This window comes from Truncatella angustata (genome assembly GCF_020726525.1).
Source record: "Truncatella angustata strain MPI-SDFR-AT-0073 chromosome Unknown BKA67scaffold_3, whole genome shotgun sequence".
Lineage (NCBI taxonomy): Eukaryota > Fungi > Ascomycota > Sordariomycetes > Amphisphaeriales > Sporocadaceae > Truncatella > Truncatella angustata.
This window is the reverse complement of record NW_025763383.1, coordinates 74,351-93,501: the sequence shown is the minus strand read 5'-3', so window position 1 is coordinate 93,501 and position 19,151 is coordinate 74,351. Positions and strand designations below refer to the sequence as shown.

The 19,151-nt window shown below is 53.3% G+C and overlaps 4 protein-coding genes across 4 annotated transcripts; 2 read left to right on the top strand and 2 right to left on the bottom strand.

Annotated features, from left to right (window-relative positions):
• Positions 1 to 247: 247 nt before the first annotated feature.
• Positions 248 to 3,160, top strand: BKA67DRAFT_559066 (ADC synthase). The gene has a single exon (XM_046102365.1). It carries the CDS (start codon positions 472 to 474, stop codon positions 2,968 to 2,970), a length of 2,499 nt encoding a protein of 832 aa, XP_045959218.1. The 5' UTR covers positions 248 to 471; the 3' UTR covers positions 2,971 to 3,160.
• A 6,412-nt stretch (positions 3,161 to 9,572) lies between these two features.
• On the top strand, positions 9,573 to 11,279 carry BKA67DRAFT_591576 (uncharacterized protein; the record flags this gene model as incomplete). The annotated part of the gene is made up of 2 exons (XM_046104738.1): positions 9,573 to 11,072; positions 11,148 to 11,279. 2 exons carry the CDS (start codon positions 9,573 to 9,575, stop codon positions 11,277 to 11,279), a joined length of 1,632 nt encoding a protein of 543 aa, XP_045959217.1.
• Positions 11,280 to 12,422: 1,143 nt separating this feature from the next.
• BKA67DRAFT_591575 (WD40-repeat-containing domain protein) lies at positions 12,423 to 14,318 on the bottom strand (the record flags this gene model as incomplete). Its single annotated transcript, XM_046104737.1, has 2 exons — positions 12,423 to 13,926; positions 14,026 to 14,318. The coding sequence occupies 2 exons, from the start codon at positions 14,316 to 14,318 to the stop codon at positions 12,423 to 12,425; spliced, it is 1,797 nt and encodes a 598-aa protein (XP_045959216.1).
• A 2,513-nt stretch (positions 14,319 to 16,831) lies between these two features.
• BKA67DRAFT_533899 (uncharacterized protein) lies at positions 16,832 to 18,199 on the bottom strand (the record flags this gene model as incomplete). Its single annotated transcript, XM_046099773.1, has 2 exons — positions 16,832 to 18,046; positions 18,110 to 18,199. The coding sequence occupies 2 exons, from the start codon at positions 18,197 to 18,199 to the stop codon at positions 16,832 to 16,834; spliced, it is 1,305 nt and encodes a 434-aa protein (XP_045959215.1).
• Positions 18,200 to 19,151: the final 952 nt, after the last annotated feature.

Here is a 19,151-nt window from a genome sequence, read left to right as displayed (position 1 = left end):
TCTCTCTCTCTCAATATAATACCTTCCCATGCAATCTTTCTCTTGTAGCTTTCTCTTGGTACGCTCAAGATTTAACTGGCAACCTCGATAAGTTCTGTGGTTGAAACATGCTTTAATTATCGAGGTCGATCATTATACGTAGTCCGAAAATAATTTCTGCTATAGACATCTATATCTCGTGCAGGGGGCATATCTATACAAGCATCTCCTCATATTGCACGTCGATCGAACAAACAATTTCCTAGGTGAGCTTACCCGATTCTACCCGTCAGGGTCCTGGTTGAATTAAGCTTAAACTTAGTACCGTTCGACCCATTTCTTACCACAACGGGCTAAAGGACATGGATCCGGCCCGCTGAATTTTCTCATTGCTCGCCTCCCGCCCACTCCCGTGCCAGAATCGATCAGTTGCTGGAGGATTGTTTATACTTCGTGCATTGCAGCATTTGTTTGCTCGCAATTTATACAGATATGGCCCGTACTAGGATCCTATTTCTCGATGCCTATGACTCTTTCAGCAATAATGTTGTCTCCCTGCTAACTACGCTCCTAGGAGCCGATGTGGATATCTTACACATTGACTCACCTCGGTTTGACCCAAAGTCCACTAATTTCCAGGACGACTTGAGACGGGAGCTGCAATACTACGACGCTGTAGTATGTGGGCCTGGGCCAGGTGCGCCGACCAATGATGCCGACGTTGGGTTGATAAAGCACATATGGGAACTGGAAGATGAACATCTCCTTCCCGTGCTCGGGATATGCTTGGGCTTCCAAAGCCTCGCAGTCAGCTGTGGTGCGGAAATCAGGAAAATCCCCGGAGGCGGCCTCCACGGAATGATCCGTCCCATTGACTTTTCTGACAAGACCGCACCCGGTGATGGAAGTATATTCGCTGGAGTCCAACCATTCAAGGCGACGCTGTACCACAGTCTCTGTGCAGACATCGGCCAAGATTTTATATCAGAGACAGACTGGCCTGCGTCGAAATGGGTGTCTAACCCAGGTCTCTCCGATATTGTGCCATTGGCTTGGGTTGAGGAGAGGAGAGAAAATACCACCGAACGCATCCTTATGGGAATGAAGCATGCGACAAAACCTTTCTGGGGCCTGCAGTATCATCCTGAGTCTGTGTGCTCGGAGTCGAGTGGCCATGCAATAATCAGCAATTGGTTTAAAAGAGGACTTGTATGGAACCAAGAGCGTGGTCGCACAACAAAATCACGGCCGCAAGGTTCAGTCCCGGGTTCTAGAGCGCCTAGTCTCCTGCAGCAATCAGCCACTTCGGCAGCTGTGCGACAAGCCGATCTGAGCACTGTTTCAGAAATGGAGGCCCATGGGATTGGTCTGCAGTACACTTCTAAGAGCATCTCCTTGCCTTCCCACGTCGAAGTGCCGGACATCGTGGAGCTATTGCAGAGCAACGCGCAACAACATATCGTCCTGGATTCGGCCAGCGCTCATGCCAACCGCATAGGGCTAGACGTTCGCGGTCGCTATAGTATCATCGCTCTAGGCGTAGAAGACTCACTGAGGCTTGAGTATCATGTGGGCGATCGCCACCTGATCGCTCGCCCGCCTCCTTTGTCCGCATCGGGACGAAGGGGGTGTGAGAGCATCCAGCTGAAGGAAGGGGAAACGGTATGGCATCTATTATCAAACTTCATGAGCCAAAGGCGGCTCAGCATCTCGGATACCGAGTCCCCTTTTCTGGGAGGCTTCATGGGTTACATCAGCTATGAGCTGGGTCTGGAGTGTATAGATGTTCGGGCCGGAGGCTCGAGAAAGCACCACAGACCAGATCTCTGCTTTGCGTGGGTCACGAGAAGCATCATAGTCGATCATCTTGAAGGCACACTGCGCCTTCAAAACTTGCACCCTTCTGATGAGGTCGGAACAGAGTGGGCAGATTCAGTTGCGACCACACTGCAGGCTTCCAGCCTTTGGACTGATGGTCTGCGCGTCAATCATAACAAGCTGAAAAGTACCAGCCACTTCACGCCGCCCATTACGCCCACAGGGGTCGCGAGTCCACCAATAATCGTGACTCCCAATCCGGAACAGTACGAATCCAAGGTGCGGACCTGCCAGGACTACATCGCGGCAGGCGATTCGTACGAATTATGCCTGACAGACCAAACGACCATCACACGACACCCAGCCTACGCTTCCGGGGCGGACGCCGTGACCACGGACGGCTGGGCACCATCCAGCGCCACCAAGACGCCCAGCTCGTGGCACGTCTACCGCACCCTGCGCACCCGCCAGCCGGCGCCATTCGGGTCGTACGTCCGGCTGGGCGGCGCGACGCTCATCTCGTCCTCGCCCGAACGCTTCCTCGAGTACGGCCGCGACGGCCTGTGCTCCATGCGGCCCATGAAGGGCACGGTGCGCAAGTCGCCGGCCTGCTCCACGCTGGCGGAGGCCGAGCAGATCCTGCACATCCCGAAGGAGGAGGCCGAGAACCTCATGATCGTGGATCTCGTGCGGCACGACCTGCACGCGGTCTGCGGGCCGGGCGGCGTCGGGGTGCCGCAGCTGATGAAGGTCGAGGAGTACGCGAGCGTCTTCCAGATGATCAGCGTGGTGGAGGGGCGGCTCCCGCCGGGGGGAGACTACTCGGGCATGGACGTCCTGGCCGCCAGCCTGCCGCCCGGCAGCATGACGGGCGCGCCGAAGAAGCGCAGCTGCGAGATCTTGCAGGAGATCGAGGAGCACCAGGAGCGGAGCTTGTATTCGGGGGTCGTGGGATACATGGACGTGACCGGGAAGGGCGACTGGAGCGTCACGATCCGGAGCATGTTTAGGTGGGACGACGAGACGGTCCGGCATGAGGACGGCAGTGAGACCGAGGTGTGGAGGATCGGGGCCGGAGGCGCTGTCACTGCGCTGAGCACCGCCGAGGGGGAGAGAGAGGAGATGTTCACCAAACTGAAAGGGCCACTGGGCATTTTCGAGGAGAGGACATGAGGTGGGAAATTCTGCTTGCATTTTAGGCGTTTGGGCTTCACTGGCATGGGCCGAGCATGAGATACTCAACGTATTTCACAGGAGTTCAAGAGCTTACGACATGCATGATGCTGGAGCAATCCAGTGGGTAGATTTGGGTTCAACAAGCTTGATAGATGTGGCGTGAGTTTAGTCAGTAAAATAATTTCAATATCTCTCTCTTGCGTTCAATCCCTTTCTCTGTAAACCCCAGCGACCTGTCCAGTATTGGAAAGTTTCGAAGAGTTCCGGAAAAAAATGTGTGCCCGATTTATACAGAACTGTTGAACAAATGAGAAACAAAATGTCAAACTCGAGAGCCACAGCTGAATATAGAAGATGGCCCCTGGAAATTTCTGGTGACTATACCGCATGCACTCACCCTTGTTTTGCTTGAGGTTCATTATGACTTGTCGCCGTATGGTGTGTCTCATTCACGCACCTATACTGTGGGAGGAAGGAAACTTGAACAAGTGCGTAATAATTAGACACCAGGGTATCTAGCATAAAATTTGGCCCTGCGACATGCCCCAGCTATCTACAAGGCTCGGTCCGAAATATAATACAAGACCAATCCGCTCCAAAACAGGGAACCTATCGGAAGCTACGCGATCAGAATCCCCGGTCTTGATCCCCTGAACCGATTGACCGACCCTTCATGAAACCGTGTGCAAAATCTCCAAACTCCGCAAACAAAAACAGCTTCTCCCGCCACTGCTCGTGTCTTACGCGTATTTCCGAAGCTATCGAAAAGGTCAGTGACTTGAGTCTTCGAACACTGGAGATATAGGAACTTACATCTAGCGTGAGAGTTCTTGAGCTATTCACTTCTTGATCCCTGTAAACACCAACCAAGCTCTCACTATCCTGGAACAATCCAGTCTTCAAACTGATGACAATGAACTGCATACCCGGGCCAGCATGTTCACGGATGTAGTTTTTGATACGTTCCACGTTGGTATTATCCAAGGCAGCATCCACCTCATCAAGCACGAAAAACGGACTAGGCTGATAACTGTGAATGGCAAATAGTAGTGCAAGAGCGGCCATGGTCTTCTCACCACCAGACAAGTGCTCCATGTCTCGGAAGCGCTTGAGCGGCGGCATCGCATGGTACTTGATGCCGGAAAGGTATGGCTTGTCAGTGTCCTCTTCGATATCCAAGTATGCTTGACCACCTAGAGGGTAGTTATCCGACCTGGTCAGGTCCTTGTATACTTGTGAGATCTGCTCTTGGATATGAGAGAAGGCTTTGTTGAAGAGTTCGAACCGCTTTGCCTTGACCTCATCGAATGCTTCACGAGCAACTCTGTAGGCTTCCTTCGAAGCATTGTACTCCTGATCAGTATTGGTCAACCTAGTCTGCACGACCTCTAGTCGCTCCATGGCACGCATGTTGGGATTCAGTTTTTCGAGCTCAGATGTCAAGGAAGAAATCTTGTTTTGCAGCTTATCCTCCACAGATTCATCCTCGGGCTGCTTCTGTTAGCGTTGAACGAATAAGAGGGCCTCCACAGAAACATACATCTTTCAAGTCTTCCGCCAGTTGGCTGAAATCGACCTCGATTCCATAGTCGTTCATTGCCTCTTCCATGGCGTCCTCCCCGCCTTCATCGACGTCCATCGCATCTGGGTCTTGTTGGAGCAGATTGTCCTCGTTCGGTAAGTTATCCAAAGAGCCCTCCGTTAGTGGGATACTGATCTGCTCAAGCCTGCACCGCCTCAGTAAAGCGAACTTGCCGGCACTGTTCTTCTGAACTTCTGTCTCCAAAGCATTGATAGCCTTTTGTCTGCTTTCGATATCCCTGCTCCTCTTCTGTACGTCGGCCTTCGCATCGTTCACCTTCTGATTGCGCTCTGAGAGTTTGTCCTTGAGCTTGTCGAACTGTTCCTGCAAAGCGTCAAGGGTGTCTTGATCACTGCCCATGGACTGTTCGATCTCCTCCTTCTCCGCTTCGTAATTCTCAATATCTTCCTCATAGCGTCGCAAGGCATCTTGCATGCGCTGTAGTCGGCTCTCGGAGTCATTCAATCTGGACTTTTCCCAATTAAGGCTGTTGTTCAGTTTCGACTTCTGGAGCTCGAATTCATTGCGCTTTTCCGCTGCTTCTTGTTCGAGACTGCCCTGCTGAGCCTCGTATGCACGAATGTCGGCATAACCGAGTCTCTCGCAGAAATCAGCGAAGATCTTGTCCTCGACCTCAGCAATGGCTTTCTTGAACTTGTCCACTGTGGATCGAGTCTTTTGTAGCTTGTTGTTCTCTTCCTTGGATCTGGGTTGCAACTCCTTAAGCTGACGTTTTCCGTTCTCAAGCTCCCTCTTCACGCTGGCCAGGTTCTGGTCAAATGCGGCGAGCTCGCTGCGGGCGTAAGCGAGTCGTTGCTCAAGACCTGCTAGGTCGCTTTGAAGGATCTCCTCAGCGGCACCACGACGGTCTGTCTTGGGCAGCTTCTCGATATCGTCTCGATACTTGTCGGCTTCCTTCCGCAGATTCTGTACGTCGTGCTCCTCGAAGCGTCGCTTGCCCTTATGTTCAGGCCCACGACCACCAGTCATCAGACCTGCTTTGTGGATAACGAAGCCCTCAAGCGTCACTGCCTTGACTGGTATCCTGCGATTGTAGCAGATGTCCTTGGCAACGTCTAGTGTATCACAGACGATGGAACCTCCGCAAGCGTAAGTCATTGCCCGTTCCAAGGAGGAATCGAAATCGATGGTATCAATAGTCAGCCGAGCACCTTGTATGCCCTTAACCGCGTTGCTGACGGCATTGACCTTGATGTTGTCGAGAGGCAGGAAAGTCATGGCGGGGAAGCGCTGTTCCTTGAGATGCTTGATACAGTCTTGGCCGGTTCTCTCGGAATCGACAATGACCGAGTCAAAGTCACGACCCAAAGCAGTAATGACAGCTTCGTCAAACTTCTTCTGCTTCGGCTTGCATAAATCTCCTACTCTGCCCTTGACTCCGGGAATGCTGCGTTTGAGCGATGCCACCATGTCCTTCATCCTGGCTTCCCTGTCGTTCTGCCGCCGGCCCGCGTCGGCTTCTAGCAACTTTCTGAGAACATCCTGAAGCTTCTCGTCTAGCTCGGTCCTTCGCTGGTTGGTCCTAACACGCTCAGATTGGATCTGGTTGAATTCCTTCTTCTTGGCATCGATTTCGCCCGAGATCTGCTTGGCGACTTCTTGCACGGTGGTCCTTCTATCCTTGATGTTGGCCACTTCTGCCTCCAGTTTCTCCACGGCGGCCTGATAGTTCTCGACCTTGCCTTTGAGACTGTTGACGGTAACCTCGTCCGTCTTGAGCTGGCGGGTGAGGTTTTCGAGTTTGACCTGGTTTTCAGAAGATTTGGTCATGGCTTGAGCGCGAAGGGTGTTGTACTCTTTGCGGTCGGCATCGCTCAATTCCTTGCCCTGCTTCTTCATAGTCTCCTTCCACTGGTCCTCGAACTGCTTCTGGGCCTTCTGGACGACGGCCAAGTCCTTCTCGATCTTTGTGATAGACCTGGCTTGGTCGTCACGCTCCTTGGTAACGGTGGCTATCCTGGAGCGGATCTTGTCGGCAGCCTGGCTGGTCTGCTGGATCTTTTCCTCAATGGGGACAAGGCTGTTCTCCTTCTCCTCGAGGGACCTCTCCTGCTTTTTTATCTGGCGTTCGACCTTGTGGACCTCTTGAGTCGCCTTGGCCTGCGCCTGTCGGGCAGTCTCTAGCTCCTTCTCAAACTTGTCGACGTTGCGTCGGAATTCCTTGAGGTTCTCCTGATGTTCCTGAATGTGGGCGCTGGACTCGTCCATTACGCGTTGGAAGTGGTAGAGCTTCCACAGAATGTGTGTTACGACGGCGGCGTCACGCTCGTCGGTTTTGCTCTGGAAGTTGTCGGCCTCTTTCTTCTGATCCTGGTACTGCTTGATTTCGGAGTTGATGCCACGGCGTCTCTGAAGCTGGAAGTTTGAGGTCTCGGACGCTTGGTCGGCGTCGGCCTGGAGTCTCTCGTATTCGGGTTTGTATTCTAAGCTACCGGATATCTGCTCGATCAAACGGGTCAGATCCTGAGGAGACTGGGCAGCGATAGCCTCGACGTCTCCTTGAAAGACTAGGAAGTTGCGGGCCTTGATCAGGATGTTCTCAGCCTCGAGGGCTTCGTTGTACTGCTGGGCGGCGACGACGCGATCGTTGATGCGATATTCACTGGCGCCTTGGCTCGTGATTGAGCGCTTCCACCTCTGCTCGTCGCCGGCGTCATCCTCGTAGACTGCCATGACCCATGCGCTCTTGGGGTCACCGCGAGTTGGGCGGTGTTCGGACTGGTCGATGGCGGTCGCATTACCGTTGGGGTCACCATTGGTAGGGGCATCAGCAGAACCGTCGTCGTTGACTTTGGAAGTCTTCATAACGCGGCCTCGATAGACCAGGTCCTTGAGGTGAGCGGATCGGAGATGAGACGACTTGATGCCCAGGACGAAGGATATAGCATCCATGCTGGGAGATTGTGATATGTTAGGACTCGAGGGCAGGGGGAGGGAGGAAGGGCAAGCCGAGGAGAGACGTACGAGTTGGACTTGCCGGATCCATTGGGGCCGATAATGGAGGTGAAGTAGGAGTCGCCGAACAGAAGGATGTGGTGCCCCTTGTAGGACTTGAAGTCTGTAGTGGGTTGGCTTAGCTGGGGGGGTCAAGGGAAGGGTAGATATGAGAAGATGTGGGACTTACTGAACAACTCGAGGCGGATGAGCTTGCCCATCTTGAGTGGTGATGCTGGACGTTACCAGCAACCAACTACATGTACGAAGGCAGGTGAAGGTTGGAGGGGGGGAGACGCGACTTTGTTTGCGACGCGCCGTGCTAGAGAAACCTAAGAGTGGTGGTGGCGCGAGATGAAGACGGCAATCACGGCATCGCAGGTCGCTGGTTCTAAATTGAGTGCGTCGGGATGGGATGCGAGGGGGTGTATATACTGGTCAAGTCAAGTATGGGCAAGGTTGCGGAAGCAAATGAAGCTATCGCAATTTCTCACGACACAGCTATTTACCCTGCAGAACGCGACTTTTGGTGTCTTGGATCCTCCAGTGTCAATTCGCGGGGGGGGGCTTTTTGGAATATTGGGGACCTTTGGGACCTTTGACCTCCCAGTTGGCCGACTCGGTACAGGGTGTGCGGACGTGTAAACTGCCTCTCAACATGCACGCTGCATGTTCGTGTAGTACTTAGTTACTTCCGTTAGCCTGCCGAGCCTGCGAGCCCACACAAACCTGACAGGCAGTTCGAGCTGCCCACTGGCCGCTGACTGCTGACCAGCTGGTCGACACTGGTCAGATCTTGCTGCGTGGTGCACAGCAGACAGCTAACTAATTCTTTGCTGCTGTGGACTTCACCGTCCGTCCATTGAAGCGAGCGGCAGCCAAGTGGGTTCCCAGTGGGTTTTCAGTGGACATGCACAGTAGCATCATGGCGCGTCTGGCTTCTGGCCAAGTACCGTGGAGGTCTTGATGCAGGTCAGACGTCACTCTTCTGAGCAGGGGACCACATGTCAACAACCTCAATACTCGGTGCAGGGACAGGATCAGGTTCAGGATCTGACAAAAAATCGCAAATCGCCAGCTCAAACATAATTCATATCCACTGCCTAATAATCCTTCTACCTTTCTTATTCGTGGTCATGTTTCGCGCAATCTTCGACCGCGCTTGACGTAGCAACTCTGCACTGCCATCTTTGATCCTCGATATTGTCAAGCCCAACATTCTTCATGAACTCGAAAGGTATTACATAGTTACAGCCAGTCCCCGTCTTCAGTCACGCAAAAAGGTGGATACGAACCCCCAAGCTCTCACTACAGTAGTCTGCCCAGGATCCAGCATCAAGCATTGAGCATCGAGCTTCGAGCATCAACGGCACTACAAATACTTGGTATGCATCAAACTCTCTCTACAGCAGCCATCCCACGCCGTTCACAGTATATTCCCATTCATCAGAATTCCGACGCCACCTGACAGATTTCAGGCCTAAAGCCGCGCTCTAACCTTGGACCCTCACGAGCTGCAGCCGTCTGAGTTCTCGTCTTCTCGTTCCCGGCCAACCAAAAGCCCCCAAACCAACACGACTTGCAACCACGACCGTTTACAGGACTAGGCACAAGCCCTGGAGACCCTCATCTTTCACAACATCACCTTTGGCCTGCCCGGCTCGCGTCTGAACCGGCCCTGTAAACCACTGCCGTTGTGACCCAAAATCGCCATCCGTCACAAGAGTAGTTGCGGTCATACGCCGCCTTGAGTCAACAACGCAACTCAGCTCAACCCCACGACACTTGGCCACGGACGAGCCCTTCCTTGCATATAGTGAGCTCCCCCTCTCTGGCCCTCCAAGCTTCTCGGCCTCTCACATAGTCGGGACCATGCCTTCATCCATCCATCACACTGAACCTGGCTCAACTTGTTGCCCATCGTCTCCCGGTACTCATGGCTGACGTCTTGATTGTTAGGGGAGCCAATGCGCTTCGGCTAGTCTCCTTCCGCCACGATCTCAAGCGGTATCCCACCCATACTATCAGCGAGATGGCAGACTCAAGTTCTAGCACTCTACCCATGCCCATTCCGCCTTCCAAATACGACAGTGGTCACACGGATAGTGAGCCAGTCCTTACCCCAGACGCCACTACCTCACCACCGCTCAGCGCTTCACCCCCGGAGGACGCCCTCGGCGATACTCCAACCCTGGGCCCCGCGAGGAGCCCAAAGCTGTCGAGAAATCCCTCCTTCTCCGGCAGTTCTTCCTATCAAGAAGACTGGGAGGCGTTTCCACCTCTAGATCGGCTCAGCGTCCTCGATCTACTCGACAACTTTGCCCTGCCCCAGCAGCTGGAAAAGATCCAGAAGGGAATATCTGCCCAAACCGAGAAAGTCCGCAAGTCGAGAGATGCCTTCAAATCCAAAAGCCATCTTGCTAAGGAGCGCATGGTGGACGAGTGGCGGCGCCGCGTGCCTACCGCCGAGGAGCGCCTCGACAAGTACCGGGCACGCATGAAGAAGAACGTCGACAGGCTCGGCCGCCAGTGGAACGACACCAAGATCATAACAGCCCGCGAAAAGGTCTCCTTCATATGTGGTGTCATGAACATCTTCATCAGTGGCTACCTCATCGGCGCCTATCCCGAGTTCTTTCACATCTGGTACACAGCCCAGCTGCTCTACTTCATGCCCATCCGCTTCTATACCTACCACAAGAGAGGCTACCACTACTTTTTGGCCGACCTGTGCTACTTCGTCAACCTGCTGGTGTTCCTCAGTGTCTGGGCCTTCCCTGCCTCCAAACGCCTCTTCGTCTCCACGTACTGCCTCGCATTCGGCAACAACGCCGTCGCCATCATCATGTGGCGCAATTCCCTCGTCTTCCACAGTTTCGACAAGGTCACCTCTCTATTCATTCATATAATGCCCTGCGTCACCCTTCACTGCATCACTCACCTCATCCCAGAGGCATTACAGCGAGACCGCTTTCCCGCCATCTGGGCTGTCAAGACGTCGCCACCCGGAACCCCTACAGCCTACGCCAACGTCATATCTATGCTAGCCTGGTCGACTGTTCCTTATCTGATCTGGCAGCTGGCTTACTACTTTCTCATCACCGTGCGACGCCGCGAGAAGATCGCTGCCGGGCGACCAACATCCTTCACCTGGTTGCGGAAATCATATTCCAAGGCCTGGATCGGCAAGGTTGTGCTGTCGCTTCCCGATATCCTGCAAGAGCCTGCATTCATGTTCATACAGTACTCCTATGCTGTTCTCACCATGATACCGTGTCCTTTGTGGTTCTACAGCCGCTGGGCATCAGCTGCTTTCCTCATGACTGTCTTCACTTGGAGCGTGTACAACGGCTCTACCTATTATATCGACGTCTTTGGCAAGAGATTCCAGAGAGAGCTTGAGACCATGAAGGCCGAGGTGGCTAAGTGGCAAAGCAGCCCAGAACTCATGCTTTCGTCTCCTCTTATGACGCCCGCGGACGAGAACAAGGGCAAGGCACCAATCTTTGACGCCTCGATGGAGATGCAGGCCCGAGAGCGTCAACAAGCCAAGGAGGGTACGGTACGTGTCGTCGATCCGGCTAGTGGGCGTAACATGGATGTCGAGTCCATTCCACTCCTGAACGAGGAACGCAAGCCTGAGGACAAGCACGCTACCTTGCTCGACCCCGAGGCGGATGTGGTTTCTTCCTCTATCGACACAGATTCGAGCGCGAGAGATGTGGCCAGGAAGAGACTTGCCAAGGGAACGGGACCTCCGACTCATTAAGTGCGGCGAGAAGGACTTGGGTCTCATCACAACAGTCTCCACCCCTCATCATTATGGAATGGCTGCTTAGCTGGGATTACGAACATTTGGAAAGTCTAATATTTGTCGTTATGGAGTTTCGCTTTCAAGGGCACGGATATGTCGCTGACGGACTAGAATGTTCTCTTCCAATACTTGATACCCCTTGCAATACATGTTTATAATACACGAATGCTACGAAATTAAGAGCCAGCAAGGAATAGATAGTAACAATGTTCATGCTCTCTAATCGTTCTTCATGTATGAGTATATTTCTATACGGTCGTTTTCTTGTCTCGCACGGTCCAACTCTGATAATCTTCCCGATTGAATTATCCACCCACAAAGGGCTTCTTAATAGTTGAAACGACCTAGGTTAGTCAGTACCGGCGATGTTGTCATGGTCTACTTGATATAAATAGATTCACCCGGTTTGGTTTCTTAAACATTCCCAGTCCACACACACACACACACACAGACAGAGAGGGAGAGAGAGAGAGAGAGAGAGAGAGAGAAACAAGTCACGGCAAGGTGAATCCAGGTTAGTTGCACAACATCTGATGAGAACAAGCTCAAAAGATTTTCGCCATGTTGCGCCGAGTGCGATTGTTTGCTATCTACCAAACTGCGACCTTGACCATATTGGACCTGAGAGCCCCTCGAGACGAGCACGGCGTGGTGCTCACGATTATGATACAACTGGTTACTATCAGAGCAATCGCCTGTCCTTTCTCTTCCTAGTCCAGGTGGGCGAACCTGTTCCCAACCCTAGGACACCTTCGCTGAATGGCTAAAATATTGGTAGAAGTAAATGTATACGCTCGTGCAAAACAAAATATGGACATGCGATATGCTTGTTTGCGATTAAAGAATTGATTTGCGATTTTTGCACCCTGCAAAGATCTCCCTTTTCCATATAGAACGCCGCCGGATGCAAGTAATTGGTTCGTGGGGCTATTATGTGCAAGATGTGTCTTGCCTCATGATCATCAAGGGGTCGTAGCAGTGATAGGTCTCAGGATTGTGCGGCTCGTGGTCATTATAGCCGTACAAGGTTTGATGGAGTTGAGGTGTCGTAATCGAATATGAGTTGAGTTCAGCTGAAGCGAGAAAATCCGAAGCCGTTCACCGAATAACGCTCCACTCCGCAAGCCGTCCCCCGCCACCCTCGGAGTCTTCGCGGGCGCCTGGTCTCCGCCCAAATGTGGTCCAGAATCTCAGTGTCTCATCGCCAGCACCTGTGACGATTGTACGACCATCTGGACTCATGGCAAGGTACAGCACACGATAGGTATGTCCCGTCAGACTGGCCACCTGGGTCATGGAGGGATATTTCCAGACGACGATCTGGTTCTGGCTGTAGCCGTGCGTCGAGACGATTTCGTTGGAGTTCTTGGACCAGGCGATATTACAGACTTGACTGCCGGTATCAATTTCGTTGATTACCGTGCCACGTACTGTGTCATGGAAGATAATTCTCCTGTCGGCAGTTCCGCCGCCAGAAGCCAAAAGACCTTTCTGATGTGGCGACCATGATATCGCCTTGACAGCTGCTGTGTGGTCGGAGAACTTCCAGAGTGGCGTATCGGAGAGCTTGTCCCAGACCATCAACTTATTATCGTTGCCACCACTGGCAAGCTGCCCGTCGTCACAGTTCCACTTCAGCCCACAGACCTCTTGCTTGTGGCCGACGAGCTTCCGCATCCATTGGTCGGGAGCGCGAACATCTCGGTGATAGATCAGGCGATCCCTTGAGCCTGATGTCAATATATGAGTGTTCCATGCCAGTGACCCTACACGCGCAGTGTGGCCCGTCATGGTTCTTAGCCGCCGTGATCTCTCGGCATCCCAGATCTGGACTAAGCCTTTGCCAGTGCCGATGGCGAGATGGGTGCCCTTCTGTATCCAAGATACACTTGTTACAGTATCATCTTCGAGAGTGCAAAGTTTGTTGACTCTGCTTGTCTGGGCGTTCCACATGTACACGCTGGAACCGAGACCAACACCCAAAACATTAGCACTGCCCCAATCGACAAGGTTCAGGTAGAAGTCGTCTGCCAGTTCAGGGGCATCTAGGACCTTGTACGGGACTTTTGACACAGCTCTAGGTTGGCGACGGGGACTCAGAAGCATCTGCTGGCTACCAAAGCGCACTGGAGATAAGCTATATATTTCTGATCTTGTGTCGAGATTTGGGCCGTGGCGGCTTTGAGGCGTCCTGGAGGGCGTCGGGTGGCCTGCGATATTGGCGTGGTGGCGCGGTGACATGTAGGAGAACAGATTCTTGTGTGGCGTCGAGGGCGTAAAGGATGAGGGAAGTGACGGGGGCGGGTTGTTGTTAGGTGGAGTATGTGACCTCGTTGGATCATGAACACGAGTAGAGTGGTTAGAGCCTGGGGCATTTCCGTCTGGGGATAACGTCGATGGCGTTGCCTGCGGTATCGTGTTCTCGAACAGCTCAGACCGTAAGAGGGTTGAGAATGTGCGATTGGCTTCCTCAGTCCTTTGGAAATGCAGTTCGCCATGGGGGGTTCGCTTCTTCTGCCTTGATGGGGTGGCTGGTGAGCCTTCCTCGTGAAGCAGGCTGAAGCTGGCATGTAGGTCCTGACCTGATCGCGAGGGTATGAATCTGGCGAACTGTTAGCGACGCTGTTCAAGAAGCCACTTGTAGGGAGAGCTAGTATGATGGCCGGGGGAGGGGGGGGGGGGACGGGCGGAGGCCACATACCTATCGCCATTTATCCTCTGGCGCTTCCTACTAGGACTTGCGCCAGGCGTGCTATCTCTCCTGTCTGCTGTGATCTCCCTGGATAGCGCTTTTGACAGAATCTCGGGATCGACACCGCTGCTGCCTGCAGCCCTTGCGCCTTGGCGGGTGCTCCTAGCATTGCCGTTGTCGCCGTTGGACCTCGCCTCCAGCCGACCACGATCTGAGGGCGGAGGCGGGGTGGCTATCCTCCGTGGTGTTGGTACAGTAGAGCCGTTGATATCATCCACTGCTCTCTTGGGGGGTGCCAGCATGGCTGGGCCTTCTGCATCTATCGTCATGTTGGTTCTTTGCGCGTAGCGGCAGTCGTCAGGGGGTAAGCGGAAAGGGGGCGAAGTAAGTAGGTTGTCCGGCGGTCGCGAAAATGGAGTATATTCGTGCAAGACGTTGGTAATGAATGGTGTTCAGGTTTGGGAGTGTTGTCGAGGATGGTTTCTGTGGCTGTCGTGTTTGGTATGTGCAAATGAGGACAATCGGCAACCAACGGCGATGATGGGAATTCGACTGCGACTGAGTCGAATTGGAGAGTGCGACTGCGACTACAATCGCGACTGTGAGCGTGATTGTGATTGCGATTGCGACTGCGGGGCGCTTGTGATGGTCGTCTTTGTTTGAAATGTCCATGCGCGTTCCTGCTGAAGCCAAAGCCAAACGTTCCCCAAAGCTGCCCTCCGACGGCACTGGCACTCTCTATCGCATGCTCTATGGTACTGTTGAAACGGGATGCTGAGCTCCAGATGCGAGGTTGGCGTGGATTAATGCTTGGCTTAAGAAGCCTTGAGAAGCGCCCGCTTTGAAGGGATCGACGAAAGAACAAATGAACAAATGAATGAATGAATGAATGAATGTTTTTGTCGCCGCAGCCAAATGAAGCTGGTGGTTCTGAACGGTGATGTCGTAGAGCTATCGTCGTCGTCGCGGTTGTCGCCGTCGTCGTCAATGATGTTGTGGTTGTGGTTGTGGTTGTGGTCGCTGTAGCGATGAGGTAGCTGCTGTGAGCTGCTGATTGTTTGGGTTAAGTGGGAATGGGAAGCTCAGATGTAAAATCGGCGAACGGACGGGCGATGAAAGGAGGACCTGGGGGGTGGCTTGTCACTGGGGACTGTCACCAGGGTTGCCGTTGAGTTGAACTGATGGCGGTGGACCACGCCCAAAGCACGTCCCCCGACGCGCTAGACAGAAGCACAGGCCAAAGAACTTGGACTATCGCTTGCAATGCTCTGCTACCTATTCAAATGCATCTAACTCATGTTGTTACTGAACTTGTTTGGACTCTCAATGCTACCCCTGTCTGGCTGTCAATCATTCACTTCGCTGCTACCATCCCGTGACGCATTCGACCCCACCGACTTCTGGCCGTTACGCGCCTGAACTCATGGCCAATCAAGGAGCTACAACATGTCCATATTGCACGTACGCACTGGTTCATGTTTTCCCCCCCTCCCCCCCTAAGCCGCATGCGCTACAAAGGTGTTATCATCGGTATATTCACAGATTGCAAATCGGACTTCTTTCCTGTCCACAAACATGAATTCAATCTTCTGGCTGTGCCCCATACGGGTACGGGTACGGTTATGGTGGCTGGTAGGCGCATACATTGCCGTGCCCGACAAAACACAGTACCAAGTTAGTCCCTCTCAAAAAAAAACACAACAGAGCGTCTGAGAGAAGCAACAACAAAACAGTCTTGACAGGCTGCTTTGCCCTGTAATTAACACGTCTCGGGACCCATTTCGGGGCCTAGAGTTGCGGCCCAAAAGACGCGCTGAATCCCGTCTCTTTGACTGCAAGCAAACTTGGCACTAAACCCACCTCCAAAAGCGCGCCACGGCAATGCTTGTCTCTGGCCATGCCGCTCCGAGAGGTCGACCGCATTCAGTATGTACTGTATGAGAGTTTGCGACCAGTCCTAGTCCAGGCCCACAAAAATGGCCGTGGTCGAAGCTCCTGTCTTTCTTGTTATACAGGACGGAGTGGGACAATGTCAGTGACCGCGCTCATGGGTTTGTTTGTTGTGTTCCTGATGCACTTCAAGAATGACCGACGCGACTCGCACCTTTTCCAACTTCTGACTGGTCGCATGCTGCATGCGCTTCATCCAGGGGTCGCCTTCTGGGCCGCTTGCTTTGATAGGCCGTGGTTGCTGCGTGCAGGCAACGCGTGAGGTTCACCTGCTCTCACCTCAACCCAAGCATGCAGTTGATTGGCCGCCAACCAAAGGTCAATGAGACTAACTAGTTGATGTGTTTCCTGGTCTGTTCCTGTTCCTGTCCCTGCGCATGCCCGATCCCATTGCTCATGCAGCTTGGATTCACAAATCCGTCATCATCCATACTCCCCCGCTAAACATGAGCTAGCTTTACATATACGTATATATATATACAGTTTTCCTCTTCCCTTTTATTTTAATTTTATTTAATCTTTTGATTCTGTTTCTTAATGGCTGCTCTGTGCAAAATATGCGAGTCAGCATCTCTGGAATTATTCACGCACATATGTAGTTGCTAGGGACAAAGCTGTACAGGCGTAGACTGGCCATTTATTATGGCACAGATGAATTCGTCGTATCTAAATGGCTTTCCAAGCAGAGCCCAACTCCAGATTAACTCCCCCAACGCCACACCACAATCGATGCAAGATATCAGCATCAACCTTTCCAGATGCTCCTGCAAGGTATCATGTTGATATAGATCCAGGAGCAAGACAGTGTCATGAATTGCTTCTCATTTCTGCCATGACAGTGCTCCCATCGTAACTCTCCAAACTCCTAGTCAAACAAGTCGCCCGCTTTCTGTCGTCTGCGTGATCTCCCTTCGGCCTTGTCGGCGAACAGCTCCTTTCCTGCATTGCCTCCTCCCAACTTGTCGGGAAACAATTCTCTGGCTGTCTTGGCGCCACCCTTGATGGCGAAACCTTGGTCAGCACTCCGTTGCGCAGCTGAGCCTCGGATGCTGAACCCAGTCGAGTCGGCAGGGTCTGGTAACCGATCCGCCAGTCGGCCGCTGCCTCCCGGAGCCGCGATACGATCACCAAGCCTCCTGCTGCGAGGCACAGGCGGCTCATCATGGCTTCCATCGTACAGTGGGAGGGCGAAGCGGTTGGATAATTCATCCGCGTCATTCAACCGATTGCTTTCCGAGGAGGGACCAGAGCCGGGGAACAGCTCCTTGGCCTGGTTGCTACGCGTAAGCCGATCTTTGATGGCTCTTGCGCCGCGACGGTTCCGCTCGGCCGAGCCATCGGTAGGCCGAGTTTCATCCATGCCGTGATCCCCATCTCGATCGCGGGTCGGAGAAGCAGAGCGGTCTCTCCCAGAGCCACCACCAGGGAAGAGTTCCTTGTTCCGGTTCGAGCTGCGGTAGGACCTCCTACGATCGTCGTTGTCGTGATCGGGAGTATAGGACCGCCGGCGGCGTGGTCGCGAGTCGTCGCCCTCTGTGGCCAGAGCAGCAGCGGAGTCGTCGTAGAGATTGACATCGAATTTATCAATCGGCTCGTCCTCGCGCCTGCCTCTTCGGCGGCCACCTCTTTCGCCGTCCCGATCGCGGTATCTCTTGACACGGTTTTCGCGATCCCATTCGGGGTTGAGCAGATAGAAGCGGCTCTTTTCCGCCGCACGAGGCTGTTTCTTGTCCGCGACGACAGCGACCCGTATTTGTAAGGCAACCCCAGACTTCTGTGAGAAGGGCTTAGCTGGAAGTAGCTCGAAGGCCGGCAGCTGGGTGACATCTCCAATCTCGATGGCGGCAAGAGCGACCATGGCCTCCTGGGCTTCTGAGGGGCTGGAATAGACCGCATTGAGATGGCCGTCATCTATCCACTCGAGCCGCTCGAACGTGACGTCCGTATGCTCTTTGATATACTCTCTTACTTCCTTGTCGTTCAAGTTGTCCAGCCCACCAGCTATATGCAACTTGTTCGGCACCAGGGTGTGAGTATCAGGTTGCTCTAGAGTCTCGGCATCGACTACCTCGCCAGGTGACTGCCGTTTGATCCGTCAGTACGTGAATGTCTCCAAATCGTCAGCACAGCGTCTTGGCCATACCGGTGTATCCTGCGCCTGAAAGGCAATTGGTTGATCAGGGACGAGCTCGGCGCCCATGTCGACGTCGAGGTCCATTTCCATCGCATCCATGTTGGCGGCCTTGATTGCTTGCTGCGCTTTGCCGATGTTGTGCTGCAGAAGTTGGATTCGGGCGGGAGTGGAGTGAGAACGAGCCGCGCACTTTGCGGAAGGAATGATGGGTTTCGGTTGCGGCTTCGGATGCAGTCTTTTATTCTTTCTTTCTGTCCGTTGCAATGGTATGATGGTGTTGAAAAGGTATTGGCTGGAAGAAAAGCTGTTGATATCCACGATGGTATGAGAGCTGATAGTATTAAGGCTAATGAGTTTGATGGTTATTATGCAGGTGGTGAAGTATTGCGCAGGGAGGATCTTGCCAATAGAGCGAGCTGCTTCTCGGTGTCTACCCGGAGATGATGCTGGGCGTTGTCGTCGCCGGAGGATATGTGATGCTTGAAGAGGCCGAGGGGAAGCAAACCGCACACATGCAGGCAAGCCGAGTCGAGTCGAGTCAATTTCAACCAGCGACTCTTCTTATCGCATCGTCGTCCTAGTCCTAGCGGCAGCCTCACGCGAGAGTCGACTTTCGAGGCCTGCAAGGGTCGGTCCGCCGCGCCTCCACTCCCTTCAGAGCTAGGACCCCGCTACCGCAACCGCCATCGCCCACCGCCCACCGCCCACCGCCCATCGCCTATAGCGCCACAGCCACAGCCATAACCACTACCATGACCACAACGGTAGGTATTCAGGCGGGTATCACATAATCATGAGGCAGTCACTTGTTAAGCAGGCACAGTTGCCTCGACACTTGTATTAGTACCGACGACTGGAGTCACTCGAGCCGTCATTACCCAGGTTCCAGGTTTCCTATGCTACACATGTGTGCCAGTGAGATGCTTTTGACTGTTCCAGATCAGCTACTGGATTCTGAGGGCTATTTGAAGCTTGTTCTATGTATGGTGTCCTACTTGAACCAATGATTCATACTGAGGGTAGCCAAAAGCTGCCGGGTGCATCAACTCCT